We start from the raw sequence: 15,224 nt of genomic DNA on the forward strand, positions 1-15,224 counted from the left end.
CAGTGATACATGAATGTAAGTGTTTAGACAGCATTCATGCTCATAAGGGAGATAATGAATATCCATGTGACACTAGAACCTAATAATGCCAATTGTGACATTGTGACCTGAAAGAATGTAAGCTCACCACGTTCATTCCCATTATCCTGCCCTTTTGTGAGCTGCCATGAGCCATATCTTTCTTTTTTTTTTAGTTGTAACTAACTCCCTACCATCACAGTAGGGAGTCACTGCAGTTTTCCAGGTCAATGTCTGAAGCATAATTAAACAGAGAGGCAGGAGGTAGTTAGCTGCAACTTGCAGTGATGTTCAAGCCATCTTAAAAAAAAAAATAAAAGGGAAAGAAAGAACAAAAAGCATAACAGAACTTGCTGCTTTATGTAACAATTGCAAAGAGATTAAGGCACCAGATGCAACATCAAAAACGTTCACCCAACGTGAAGTCATTTTGTACAATTTAGCTGATGTTTCTTGGAAAAATAAAACTCTCCTCACTGTTGTGTGGTGAAGGCTTCTCCTCCGAAACTCCGAAACTCTTCCGTCTCCATACGCAGACCTGTGTGTCACAACAGTATAGCTTCTTCGCTATGAATAATTTAATGTGGCTCATTTCTTCTCAAAACCTTCATCTTATCAAGCAAAAATGAAACAAAACAAAAAAAAAACTTTGGCTTTTGTGTGCCTTGGTATGATTTGAAAGAACACAAGAATAACAGAGTTACTTATTATTTTAATGTTTTTACAGCTCACATACATCTCGCTTCAGGCTGATAGATTGAAAACATAACTCAGAAGTGAAGTGGTATGTGGTAAAAGCAAAACACTTATCCTTGGCTTCTTGTTGGCGACATGTCAAAGCGTTACAGCGGTAATGACATTCTCTATTGAATAACAGGCGCCATGCTTCTACACAGCTCTCGGAAATGGCCACAATTAAGGGTCGGCCTTTGTTTTGTTTCTCCTGAGATGTAAACAGCCGTTCAATCGGGCCAACCTGCGCATCGCCGACCGCAACACTTCAGTTGTGTGCAATATCGTAAGTGCCGAGTGTATTAATGATCAAAGAAGCACCGAATATTAATATATACCTGCTTATTAGAGGTAAGTGCTGCTCATCGCTTCTAGATTAAAAATACAAATCAATTCATTCACGAGTTACTTAATTAAATTAATTCAAAACACTCTGGGCTTGAAAATTATGAGACATTCATTTAAAGGGATGTGTACTTTTGAGAATGGCCGTCTATATACGTCTTTCCTTTTGCCCAAGTCATTTGGTCTCTTCTGTACGTCATAGTATAGTATGTCGTCCAAAAATGGTCAAATACATCAATATTGATTTTAATGTGCAAAATAGATAAGCATCAAGCTGTAGGGGGCGCTAGCATAGAGGTAGCAGCTTATTCAGACGACTATTTTTAGTCATTATCTGCAGATCTTTGTGTGTTTGCCGATATCGGAAAATACATTTTAGAGCCGACGTCTGCCGATATTGTTGTGCATCGCAGCTATGATCCATTTTAGAGTCCAAAAAAACAACATGGTTGGAGATCAGCAATCTCCCTGATCTTTGACTGCAGCTGCAACGCTTTCCACGTGCGCTCACAAACACATAGCTGATCGTGTAAGAACGACACTCGTCGGTGTTTGTACAGAATATAAATATCAATGTTATCAAACCACCTGCTTAACAAACAAGTAGCAATATGTTCACCATTTTGGTTGCAGTTTAAAGACATGTTGTACTCATGTTGTACACAAACACACACCCAACCCTCTCCCTCTCTTCTCTCCCTGCAGCATCACAGCAGGAGTCTGTTCTTTTGTTCCCCTTGTTCTTTCTTTTAGGAATATTTATTTTAACAAGATTTTGGGGGATGTGCACTGCACAGCTCTGTTATAGGCAAAGGCAAGTATTGGATTGGGACTCATTATCAGCAGATACAATAAGACAGCAGCTGAATTTACCCTTATTTTACTTGTAGCCATGAAATTAAAAAATATATAAGCCGAGACTGAGTCTTTTTTAAAAATGACGAAGCATCAGCCTGTCCTTAAAAATGCTTGAAAAAACATCTCGGTTAATCACTCATCAAGTTATCACAAAGTCACTCATCCGTGTCCCTGTCTGAGAGAATGAGGCACTGGAGACAATGCAACTTCAAGATAGGAAAGGGGAAAGGGGGGAGACGGGGGGGGGGGGGCGTGCAGATGTGACTGCACCTTTGCCCTGACAGGCCTGCAATCACTTGACACTTCGGCTCTCCGTGCTCTGGTTCACAAGGTTAAGACAGCACATCAGCCATCTCCGCTGCTTATCTGTCCACCTGGGAGAGGGGCCGCAGGGAGCCGAATTATGAAGGGCCTGTCAGTGACACGGCAGGCGAGTCAGAGGCACGGAGGAAATGCTGCAGCTCTCGCTTGATACATATCTGTCCTACTAAACATCAGTGTGCATCACTCGTCGTCCACCAGATCGCTGATTTCAACCAATTTTGCTTTTTTTTTTTTTTAATCTCCCAAAGAAAGTATGACTTAAGGGTATTCTGTTATATAAGATAAGAAATGTGTGGCACTCAATCAGGCCAGGTGCTTATTTTACTACCGCAGAGGACAAAAAAAAATGTAATGAGTTGATGTAATTAGAAGATTGCCAATTAAACTTCAAACGTACTGCGTGTGTGTATGTAAATCATCTTTTGATTTAATGTGAAGGATGCTGATTGGTCTCCACTTTTTTGCTGTCACTCTTCCTCTCTCCTGGAGCAGAGTGATGCGATTTCTGCAGATTAATGTCAACATTTATTTGCTGCACTCTGTCACATTCAGTTTTTTTATTAGCAGACAAACCATTCCAACCTCCTCCCCCCAAAAAAATAAAAAATAAAAATAATATAATAACTTCTTATGTGCTTAAAACATCTGAAAATAAAACACTTCTCCAATGCCTGGGCCGCAGTGGATGGGGAAAGAGCCGCAAAAGCACTGCTGCTTCCATTCACCAGCCATGATGATCAATCGTGCTCTCAACACCGAGTGCCACATTGAAGGCCCGGGCCACACTGGATGTGTGTGTGTGCCGAGTATAATGGCTGTGTTGCTAATCTGCTGGGTCTTGTGCACCTCGGTTGTTCATATAGGTCTGCTGCAGAGCTGCTGTTATGTTTTATATAGAGGGTTTGCCTTTGAAAATTGTCACAAATAATGTTATTTTCACGGTCCTGCAAACACTTCATGATAAACACCTGAGATGCAGAACTCCTGGCTGCCCGAATGTGATACTTCGGGTATCCAAATGAAAGGCAGGTACGTTATGCAACACAGACACACTGCTCACACATCCACTATGGCCCAGGCCTGAGGCAAAATCTGTCATTAAGTCTGAGTAGTTTAATACATCCATCCATCTTCTACTGCTTTATCCTCCACATGAGGGTCATGTCCTGACACATGGTGAAATGTGGGGTAGACCCTGGACAGGTCGCCAGTCCATCACAGGGCCACATAAGGACAAACAACCTTCCACTCTCACACTCACACCTACAGTCAATTCAGAGTGTCCAATTTGCCTAATCCCCAAATCCAAACTGTGGGGGTTTAATACAATTCAAGAAAATTGGTTATAGTGAAATGGGAATGTTAGCACTGGCCTGCACAGTAAGAAGGAATAAAATAGACTGTTGGTGAAGGTATACACTGCATTCACGACTATACTGTCAAACTGTCAGTGCAGGCAAGGATGAGGAAATAGTTTACCCACCAGTCTCTGCACATAGTAAGGTTAAAGTAGCTCAACTAAGGTGCCTGAAGTGCAACCAAAACTGAGATACAGTGTTGTTACGATGCTGCCGAGACATTTCGCAACTTTACTGCTCCAATAAGCACAACCGGACATAATCACGGGCCAGAAGCCAGTGGTGGTAGCCGGCTTGTTGTTGGTCCAGTAACTATGAGGCTGCTGGTGGCACCAGCTTTGCAGGGGGTTGAGTCTGGGAGAGGACGGAAATAGTGAAGCTCATCACTCGCACGAGATGCCGTGTGCAACTGAGGTGCCTGTCTGCAGACACAGAGATGGCAGCGTCAAGGACTGCAGCATGTAAAGGAGAGAGGGAAAAATCTTGAAATACTAATTAGTTGCTAAGGCTGTGTAGGGTTCCCATGAGTCCTTGAAATCCTGGAAGGTTTTTGTGATAGACATGGGTCATTGAAAGTGCTTGAATTTTGTGCAAGAAAGAGGTTCAGTTGATATTGAGGTAAATGTCTCCCAGCGCCTATGTGCCCTTGATACCAGCTAGTGTTCCATGCGCACCGTCCACTGTCCCTCTCTCCACCGTTGACATGAGATTCCATGCAGAACAATAAGCCAGTAACGTTAAGCAAGAGAGAGCAAATGATGGGAAATGCAAATTCCAAGATCTCTGACTCACCAAAGAAAATGACAAAAACCAGATTGACCAAGATCCCAAGGACAGTCACTCGGCCAGATGCAGAGTGTGCTGTAAATCAATAAAAGCGACACCCATGGCGAAGCCCTCCCATCTTAAGCTGTGCAAGCACTTTCAGTCTTTGAATTTGAGCAAATTGGACCTGGAAAGACCTTGAAAAGTCCTTCAAATGGATGATAACCAAGGTGTGAGAGCCTTAGATACATATCCAGATATATGATGATAAGACATATTGCACTATATTATGATACTATAAGCAAAGCTGTAATTTCCCCCCAGAATAGCCTATTGAAATAAAAATTCTCCAATAAAGATAACAGTAGCTTATGAGAATATCGTGCAATATGCAATAAACTTATTGCATATTGCAATGATGGTATCCCTTGCAATAAATGAACAAAAAAGTGCTTGTTTGATATGAATTGATATACAGTGAAAAAAACCTGTGCAAACCACAAGATACGATGCCTCCCTCCATATCAGATAAATCTGCCACTATTTTTGAACACATTTAATGTATGAAGTGTAGAATCTCTGCAGTGTATGTAGGAGACACGTCTGAACTTGGAGGCTTTATATTTGGGCCATGATGTCTTAAAAAAAAAACAAAGTAGCTGTGTAAAGCTGCTCCAGGCCGTTACGGTGCCAAGTAAAACATCCATTACTTGAAAATCGTTGAATCCAATACCCTGAAGAAGGGAAAACTGGCACACATTATCCTAAAACATATCTAAAATAGAAAAGTTTGACTTACTCCAGGACAACCCAAAGAGACAAATTCTACCAAAACTAAAATGTATTGAGGAAATACGACCGAACATCGATAAGAGAAAACTGTATGATCTATTTCTACTGTAAACTAAAATAAAATAAACTATCTCTGACTTCTGATGTTTAGTTATGTTTTAAAAATGTGAGATGTCAAATATCAGAAGCAAGAGAGGACGACTAAATGTGCACAAGGATAGATTTTCTAGTTTGTTTTCATGCATGTTAAAAGTCTGATTTTAGTCTGACTAGGATAATAATTTGGTTTTCTTAACGTCATGTAAACACGTTAATCCAAATAAAATTGAGCTTGTCTTAATCGGACTAACGTACCTGGTTAATGCGATTCATAGTCCGACTACTCCTACATGTATATGCTTAGTCGGACTGGAGTCGTACTTGGTGTTATGCGAATGCACCAAATTTCCTCCCTGGTCTCTTTGACAGTTCACTGTTTGTTTTTCTGTGACGTAAAGGTCAACGGGACTTATAGAGAGATAAAGCGCCACCTACGGAGGCGGAGTCAGACATACACGGCCAATACATATGTATACTCTGAGTTCGGTTGTCTGATTGCGTGTCTTAGATGAACTCCAACCATAGCTCTATTAAACTGTGCATGTAAATGTAAAGACTAACACCTATATGGCACTGTTAGAATAAAACCGGACTTCCATTCCTACTCATATAGCACCAGGCAGAGTGCTGATAAAAGCTTCTAATGTGTTATACTGAAGTCATTTCACTAGCATATCCCTGATTTGATCAGAATAGCGGTCGTGCTATACGACAAGAGGTGCTTAGGTGCTTCTATACATTGATGGACAGTGAGTGAGGCAGAGAACACCCCATGTGCTTTTTACCAAGCCACTAAAAAGCATTAATGTCTGCAGTAATGTACAGTAAGTGGATCTATGGCTGCTCACATCTACTACAGGTTGTTAAATGCACAGTATTAAGGTTGACGTACCGGTCTCTGTATGACGATTCATTTCACTTTTATACACCGGTTTACGCTGGTTCTGCCTTCCCTCCAGTGGCCAAAGAGCTAACAGGAATGTGCCATTCCATTAAGAGACGACGCAAATCAATGACCTTTGGCTCCGGACCTGTTAATCACAACAACAGTAACGATATGTTGATGGATTATATCTCGCTCTCATGACAAAGCAGTGCAACTTAACTCAATTCTTGGTGTCACAAGTCATTCAGTGAAATACACTTGGCTATATTCTTTCACCACTGCTTGAATGTGAACGTTCAGATCCCACACACTGATGCATGGACTGGCAGCATTCCACCCAATCACGAAAACAAGTACTTTATTTAAATAATCACAAAAGGTCAGTATTCTATTAAAGTACCAGCACGTGAATATCTCATTTCTAGAAGTGTGCTGCAGCCAAAGACACTTAATAAACTTAGCTAATCGAGTACCAGAGGGGTGGCACATCAGTGCATTGCAAATTAATTGAAAAACAGAAAACAGTTTGTTCGGATCAGGGTCATTCTGCACATAAATTATATTGTTAATGTTTCCAAACGGCTCAAATGTATTCCGTTAGCCGATGACACCACTTTCTTTCAAACTGGGGGAAACTGGAATTCAGGTACAAATCACGTAAGCATTTGATGTCATAAACAAAGTAAAGGATTCATTAAGCCGTATACACATACCATATAACTATTTTTAAATAAAGTTTTATTCGAGTAATTAAGCGATCACAACACACAGAGAAGAACAAAGAAAGCCAAGGGGGACTAAGGAGAGAAAATAAAAGTTATCATAAAGCAAACAACCTCCAAACACAAGGAGAGGAAGACAAGTGCACAAGAGAGAGGTGGGGTAATGACATCATTGTTTTCCCAAAGTATCACATCGTTTGTCTGTGTCCACGGTTCTCAAACTGTGGTATGAGTACCACCAGTGGTACATGAGCTTCCTCTGGTGGTACTTGGAGGAAAATCAGAAAGATTGCTCGACTGTATATGCATAAACGATAACAGGAAAAAAATGATCATCTAATTTCACTATCTTATTGGGAATAAATCTGCCTCCTGTGAAAAGTCTGTATCTGACATGCTCAGCCTATTTATACCACTGTATTTTAACAATGGCAATAATGGCGTTACTTCGAGCTCAGCATTTTTTCAGGTGGTACTTGGTATAAAACATTTGAGAACCACTGATCTACGTGAAAACGCAAGGATGGCATTCTGAGATTCTCCCCAATTTCCCCGAAAAAATCAAATTGTAGGGCCCCCAAAATGCCATTTCCGTGTGGATGAAATGCCAATATAATAAAAAAAAATCCTCAGTAGATTCACCTCAACTTCGACTCCCAACAGGATCCAGATAACTTAACCCCAAACTGTACGTCTTTGACATATAGGAAGAAGTACCAGGAGAAATCATGGGAGGAAGATGCACAGCCCACACAAAAAGGCAACATTGCTAACCACAACACCACTCTGTTTTCACTGTTTTCCAAATAGTAGTAGTCAATATAAAATAAAATAGTGGTTTACCACACAAAGACATTATAACTAACTTGAAAAAAGCATGGTTGAAACACTGGTAGAAATCAATTGTGTCAATTCTGCGGTGTAGTATAAAATAAAACAGTCAAAATATTGTAACAGGATGTTCATCTGACTTGTCTTCATATAATGTTAATCCAATCAAATCACAGCCCAACTCCTTCTTGAGGCTTTCTGCCCCCGGCCCACCCGCCTGAGTCCTAGCCTCACCAACCTGCTGTCCTTACAAGCCTCTGCTTCACCCTGCCAGCCAGCCAGGGAGGTGATCAGGGATTTAGAGAGGCTGCTCACAGTGGTGTGTCTCACAGCACCAGCCGTGGTCTGCAGCTAACTGTCAAAAGTGTGGACAATGCTATCACGTAACAGAAACACAGGCCTTATTCCCCTACCCAGCAGAAGCTGAGAAGCCGGATGAGAATTATGTACTTTGATTTCGGTGGTGCTTTCAACACCATCCAGCCCCTTCTGCTTTAGAGGAGAGGCTCAAAGCAGTGCAGGGGGACAGCATGGTTTCCCGGATTGTGGTCTGACTGGCTCACTGCCAGTCAGCAGTACATCCCCCTCCAGGACAAAAGTACTGGATGCAGTGTGAACACAGGAGCCTCCCCACCGAGTTGCTGTATTGTCAGCTTTGGAGTTCACTCTCTACACCTCTCCTTTTTAAGATTCAACCTCCGGTCATGGCAACTCCAAAACTCCTTTGATGACTCCTCCTATTGTGGGTGCACACAGGTTAGGTGCGAGAAAGGAGAAGCCGAGGCTATATAGCATTAGGCCTGTCGGCCTCCACGAGGGGAGCCAACCTGCGAGCGAGACATCAGCATGACAAAGGAACGAGAAGTGGATTTCAGCACATCACCCTTTCTCGGGTGAGCGGCGTGAAACGGACGGTTTCAGTGGATTCAGCTGATTACTAGGCAAATTCTATTAATCAGCGAAGGCCGTTGCACATTTGTGGTGGCAGCACTAACAGAGTGAAGAAGGCAGTGGTGCTGCACGGAGCACAGGAGAGAAGATTAGAGCCGAACTGATCTCCATCTTGGACGCCAGTCCGCCGTGTTGACCCGGCGCATCGCCTGCGGCGTAATCACCTTCCACCTCATCAACCCAAGGTGCATCAGCAAAGCATTTAGCTGCTCAGCTTTGGCATAGAGGCTGTGCAATAATTCTCCTGTCCAAATGCATTCAATGTGAGCTGGCACAGATCCAGCTGAACTCTACTGCCCTGCTCTGACAGCTCGAGGTATTGAATGCACACCAGGCTCATCCATGTCAGTGCTCCAAGTTATCACGTCTGCTCACACAAAATAACACTTGTGTAAAGCAATCGAGACCGCCATTAACACAGTGCACATGTGGCAACTAGGTTTAGCATATTCTGAGAATGATGCCTTCACAGGTTTATGTTCATGCATTTTTATAACTTTCTCACCCAGCAGTGCTTATTTTCTTAATTTTCGATGATTTTCCTTGTGCATGTATATATATATAAAAGCCTAGCTGTTACCTTACGTTCTAGGGAAATGGTGCTGCAACTCGTGATTATCTTCATTGTCAATTATTTACGGATGTCAAACATCAAAATGACAATATTCTCGCATATTTTTTTTTTCATCCTAAATCAAAGACAAGAGCAAAGAAATTGGAAAATACTCACAAGTGCTGTAATCAGAAAACTTTATTTGTTTATAATAAACACTGCTCTTACTGAGACGTTGATCATCAATAAACCCATTTAAACCCTAGACCATGAGTAGCATGTGTGTGTATCTGGTATTCCTTATGTTGTGGGGACCTACATCTGTTTACATAGTCACATTATGTCTTCCTTATCAAGTCTCCTTAATGTAAATGACTACATTTTAAGGTGCAGACATGTTCGGGTTAGGATTAGGTCAGGAGTAGTTATGGTTAAGGATTAGATAATCCAGGAATTTAATGCAATGTCCTCTGAAGTCATGGAAACTCAGTGTGTGTGTGTGAGTGAGAGAGAGAGTGGGTGGAGTGGGGTCCTATCTCACATGATTTCACAGAGATGCTGGATTTGTAGCACCGCACCTGTTTTTTTTGTAATGAAATAATGACATAAAATAAAGCAGTTTGTACAACAAGGGCATACAAATAAAGCATTTCATACGGAGATATAGATACAATAACTCCTCATTATATGATATGGGGTGTTATGAGGCCACTGTCATATCATGTGGAAACAACACAGCTCAACATTATTATTGATAGCAATAATAATAATAGTGACACAAACAAACAAACAAACACACACACACACACACACACACACACAACAGTCGGATGTCTCTCCAAAACATTTCATCCAAGCGCAATGGAGAAAAGACGCGCAGCCGTGAAAATGGAAGTCATGATTGTGTTTGTATAACACGCGCCGATCATTAGGTACAACACCGCTCCTAATGCTGAATCTGAGTATCTCAGCTGTTTGCATCCTCAACAAGGCAATAACCAGGCGGATCAATAACATTCAAGGGCAACGAGCAGGCAGCGACTTTACGCGTTTTGCTCTCTAGATGCACATTTAAAGTGAAAACATTGTGACCTTTAGTAACTCCCGGACCGGAGTGAGTCCTAAAAGATGCTGATGCTGATTCCATGAAATAAAGAGTGTCGGACTTACTTTAAGACGGCGCTGTCCCCCTGTCTGACCGTGATGTTGTCCTTTAATACAGAATCCCCGCTCCTGGCTGGAACTCCTGCAGGTACAAGGAATAACAATTTAAGTCCAAGCACGACGAGGCTTTTCCCAGACACCGCCAAACGACCACAAATCCCCATGTTTTTCTGTCGGAGCGCAACTTCCAGGAAAACTTGAATCCCCCTCTTTATTTCTCTCTCTCTCTCGCTCTTTTTTTTTTTTTGCACAAAATTTCCACGCCACGGAACCGGGGATGCGGTGCGAGCCACTGGAGCTGCGGATACGCGCCAAGTAAACAGGCTTGTTATGAAATACAGTCGGTGTGAATAAACGCAGGAGATGAGGAGAGGAGGAGATGATGATGATGAGGAGGAGGAGGAGGAGGAGGAGGGGGGACGTGTCTTTCCGCCCGCCAGTCGCTCCAGGAAACTGACTTAGGAGGAAAAGAAGAAGAAGAAGAAGAAAAGAAAAAAGAGCGAACCGCGTTTATCAGAGAAAAATGCGCACCGTCCACTGCGCTTCAAACAGCACCCGCCGTGAAATGGATGCTGCTCACAGAGAGATGCACAGTGGCCAACTCTGCCTGCGTGTGTTTTTCCCTCCCTTGGTGTTCTCTCTCTTCTTTTCTTTTTTTTTTCTTTTTTTTTACTGTGCAGTGCACTTAAAACAAAAGAATGAAAAGGCTCCAGGATCTTTTTTGTCCTTTGCAAGGCTGCATATAGTTCCTGAAGTCTCTCTCTCTCGCTCGCTCCTAATCGCGATGTAGCGTCACTGGACCTTTGGGACCTCACAGTTGCAGCAAGGGACGTTTCAAAGGTTTTTGGGGGCCCCAAGCAAAGGGGAAATGGGGGTCCCCCTCATAGTAATATGACAATCTCTCTCTCTCTCTGTGCATGTGTGTGTTTGGTTGCAGGTGTGTGCATGACTGATCTGATTGTGCGGGTGTGTGAGCTTGAGGCGTGTTTCCATCACGGTACAGTTTGGAACGGTAAAGCCCATGGTCAGGCTTGCGTTTTGATTCCATCAAATGCAAATGGAAGTGATTTGCATCCACCTCATTAACCCTTATGTGACCAAGATGTTGCCTGCACACTTCTTAATGCCGTAACTCCTACGCCGTTTGTGATATATCTACAAAATTCCGAAACGATGGCGTGCCGATCTGTTCGCTCTATGTCAGCTGAGATTGGCACAGCATCCCGCGTGTGACCCTCATGTGGAGGATAAAGCGGTAGAAGACGGATGGATGCACACTGGAAAGTAGACGAATACAACTTAGCGCCCATACTTATTCGAACCGAACCGTTTCACGTGGTGAAAACATGGCTATATTGGACGTTCCAGTATAAGAGCCCTGCAGACATTAAATCTTTAAATTGTTCACTAAATATGTTGCTGGCGGTTTCTTGGGAGTTGGTGAAAAAGAGTTGGCCAAACATTACAAATAATACAAATTGGAGTTAGGTAACAATCTGGAAATGCAGATTATGTAAGTATGTTTAAACTTTAATTTAAGGCAATCTATACTGCCTCTGCTATATTTCTTCTGGCAGGGAGTTCTGTCTTAGAGCTGTCCACCTTAGTTTGGAACAAATGAAAGGCCAATGCATGAGCAAGATTACACTGGGATAAAATACTGCCAATGTACAATGGAGCCAGACCATTAAGTGCTCCATAAGTAATTCAAATAAGCTTAAAATCAACTCTAAAATGTACAGGAAGTTTACAAAATGCCAATTAAACCTTTAAGCTCCACACCATTTTCTGCGTGTTTCCCTATATAGGGGTGTTTAGATCGGATGTCACCCAGCGACATTCTATATATTCAACTGCTTGGTCATCAAAAGGAATAAATATTGGTCACCTCACCTTTGAGCTAAAGGCAGAAGCATTGTTTTTTTTGTTCTACCATTCCAAAATTCTGTTTTCAAAGTTAAATCTATCTATTTTTAAGCTTCCTAAAAAATGCTGCCAGGATGCCCAAGGCCTTGTTTTCTGTTTTGTTTTCACACATTTAGTGGCTGGATGATGGCTAATTTATTCTGGAATGCTCAGTTGATGTGCTTGATAAGTAGTGTTGAAGCTTTGTCGCTCACCACACTGCAAATTTACTTTGGGCACTGAAGTGCTGTTTGGCTGTTTGTCCTCTTCCCGTATCTGTATGCGCGGAGCAGACACCGGCTACTCGGAGGGGGGCGAGAGTGGCACTTTTGCTGCACATCTAACAACACTACTCAGAATTACGAGGACAGGCTTTGAGCCTCGTGAGAAGATTAATCAGGGCAGTTTCTTTACTTTAATATCAGACTGACGTGCTGTGAAGTTCTCGAACAGGAGGCGACGAATGACAACGCAGTGACAGCTTCAAATGCCTTAACTGTGGAAAGATACAAGTAGACACATGGCGTCTTTCTTGGCTGGTATCAAATGTTTGTGCAAGTGTGAAAGTATTGATGGCTTGTCTTCGCAGGCGACAGGCTGCATTCTGTTGTGTGTTACTCGGTCTTTTCTCACGTACAAGTGAGTGCACAATAAAAGTCTGCCTCTTTACGATGAACACAGTCGGTACGCTGGTAACAAAGCAGGACAATTGTAGCTTTTAGCAGGCACGACGATGCTTTGCTGAGAGTATTATTGCTCGCTCTCCGGTTGCACGAAAAAACTTGAGCACAACACAAGTGGACCTTGAGGTAACATAAACAATAAAATATATTATCCATGCCTCCTTGTGCGTATGTCCCATTTTGACCGTTTTAAGGCAGCTAATCATCATTAGTCCCCGGATTCAACTTTCTAGAAAATGCACAGACTAACCAACCTTGTCTCCTGTAGGTTGCACTTCCACACAATTGCGCTCTCAATCACAACACCGAGCGTATTGCTGACAACACGTTTTCACATTACTGTAGCTACGGAACATTTGGTGCTATCGGAAAAATTCCAACGGTTTATGAAAGCTGACAAGTAGCATGTCAAAGCCAACGTCTGGCTATTACGGTAATTTCACTCGTGCAGCCGGCGAATCAGCGTCTTTTTCAGGTTAGGTGTTGAAGGGTTAAGGGACATATGTCCTGGAACAAACTATGTAATGAAGGTACAACTGTGGCACAAGTTTTAGGCTCAAGCCACATCTTGGCGTGCAAAGGCGCCCTTTTTGGTTCGAATGGCACCCGTAGGAAACAAAGTGATGCAGTGCCCTCCTGCAGGGCTGGAAAGAAACAATCAGTTTTTCTAAATTATATTTTGCTTTAAAGGCCACAAAAATGAATGGCAGGCAGTAGGGCACTTCCTCATGTTTCCAACACTCTCGAGGGTACTTTAGCGTGCGTCTTGGGACTCAAGAGGGCACTTTAGCACGCGGGCGCTTCTGTCCATTACGGCGATTGCCACTCTTGTGCTCGCTACTACATCTAATGAGGAACTTTTCACGTTTTTTTTTTTGTTTTTTTTTTCAGCTGTTGGTAGTACAAGTCGTCTTCTAAAATTGAAAATCAGCGGTTCAATCCCTGGCTCCACCAGTCCGTGTGTCCTTGGGTAAGACATACATCCCCCATTGCTCCTGGAGTACAGTACTGTACTCCAGCAGAGTGTAAAATGTTGTGAAAGAAAAACCTGCAATAAGGGGTGATCAAGACTAAATATAGTGCAATGTGTGACTACTTGCCGTTCATCCTATATAGTGTCAACATCCTTTCTAATTAAAAACGCAGTGTTAAAATAATAAAAAAATAAAAAATACCCTATAATGTCCTGAATGCACTGTTACAGTCCACAAGTCTTTCAGCGTTTGGTGTCAAAACGATCTTGATATGCAGTCTGTCGTTTGACGGATGTCTTACAGTGTTCCACTTAGTCACAGGCTAACACCATCCTTCCCTTCCCTGTGTGAGAATGACTCAATAAAGTACTTGTGAACCATCGCCATATTGACTGCACTCGATGAAAAGTAGTTTTTGTGTTTTTGTGGGACAGGGTTTCAGAGAGGCCCTGAGAGGCCCAGCCCAATTTCCACACTGTTGTTGCGTTTATTCCTCGGTTGTTATTGTGGAATTATGATGATGTCTTGTGCGGGAGATATTGGGGCAAAGATAAGACTTAATTAAAATGATATCTGCTCGTGATGCAACACAATTCCTGACTGTGTGCACATTTTAATGGTTTTTAAATTAAAACCCTTCCCTGACCGCAGCAAAAATCTAAGATATGGGGTCTTAATTAGAGTCAAGGGTGCAGGAAGTGGGGGTGGACTGACACAATCCACAGACACCATCCCCACTCAGTCAATTAGAGCTGCAACATTTAGTCACGTGAAGTCACTTTAACACCTTAGTGGTTTCTGCTATCGATGTTCTACAGGGATAAAGAGGGTTAAATAAGAGCACCACTGAGAGCAGTACGAGAGAGTTAAAGGAATGTGTTGCAGGACGATTGGCTCTTCGACTCGGGAAAAGTGTTCGGAGGATAAAATAAGATCGTAATCCATTTCAATCCATGTCATGTGCATTATGTTTTTGACCCTCATTGTTCTACTTTAGCAGGTCGGGAACATCCTCTGACCTTGCCACGGCTCCACCTGGAGCGAGGATGCCAAGCATGCAGAAATGACAAATTAGAATGGCATTGTTTGCTGCACGGTTCACATGAATCATTCTTGATGTATCACACAAACACAGACAGAGTGAGAGGAAAAAGGGAGAGAGAGGGGAAAAAAAGGCTTAACAATGCAGCGACGATCTACTCGCCCTGGTCTAAAAATATGGGGAGAAGGTATTGATTTTAACATGCTCAAATGAACAAAGCCA

General features: G+C 42.5%; 1 protein-coding gene across 1 annotated transcript in view; it reads right to left on the reverse strand.

The window, feature by feature from the left end:
- opcml (opioid binding protein/cell adhesion molecule-like) overlaps positions 1-10,562 on the reverse strand; it is a gene marked incomplete at both ends in the record, with an annotated part of 159,543 nt that extends 148,981 nt beyond the window's left edge. The window contains one exon of the mRNA XM_083910529.1: positions 10,405-10,562. Coding sequence (XP_083766655.1) covers positions 10,405-10,562 — 158 coding nt within the window. The remainder of the gene's footprint in view (positions 1-10,404) is intronic.
- Positions 10,563-15,224: the final 4,662 nt, after the last annotated feature.

This window comes from Microchirus variegatus (assembly GCF_963457635.1).
Source record: "Microchirus variegatus genome assembly, chromosome: 2".
In the NCBI taxonomy this organism is placed as follows: Eukaryota; Metazoa; Chordata; class Actinopteri; order Pleuronectiformes; family Soleidae; genus Microchirus; species Microchirus variegatus.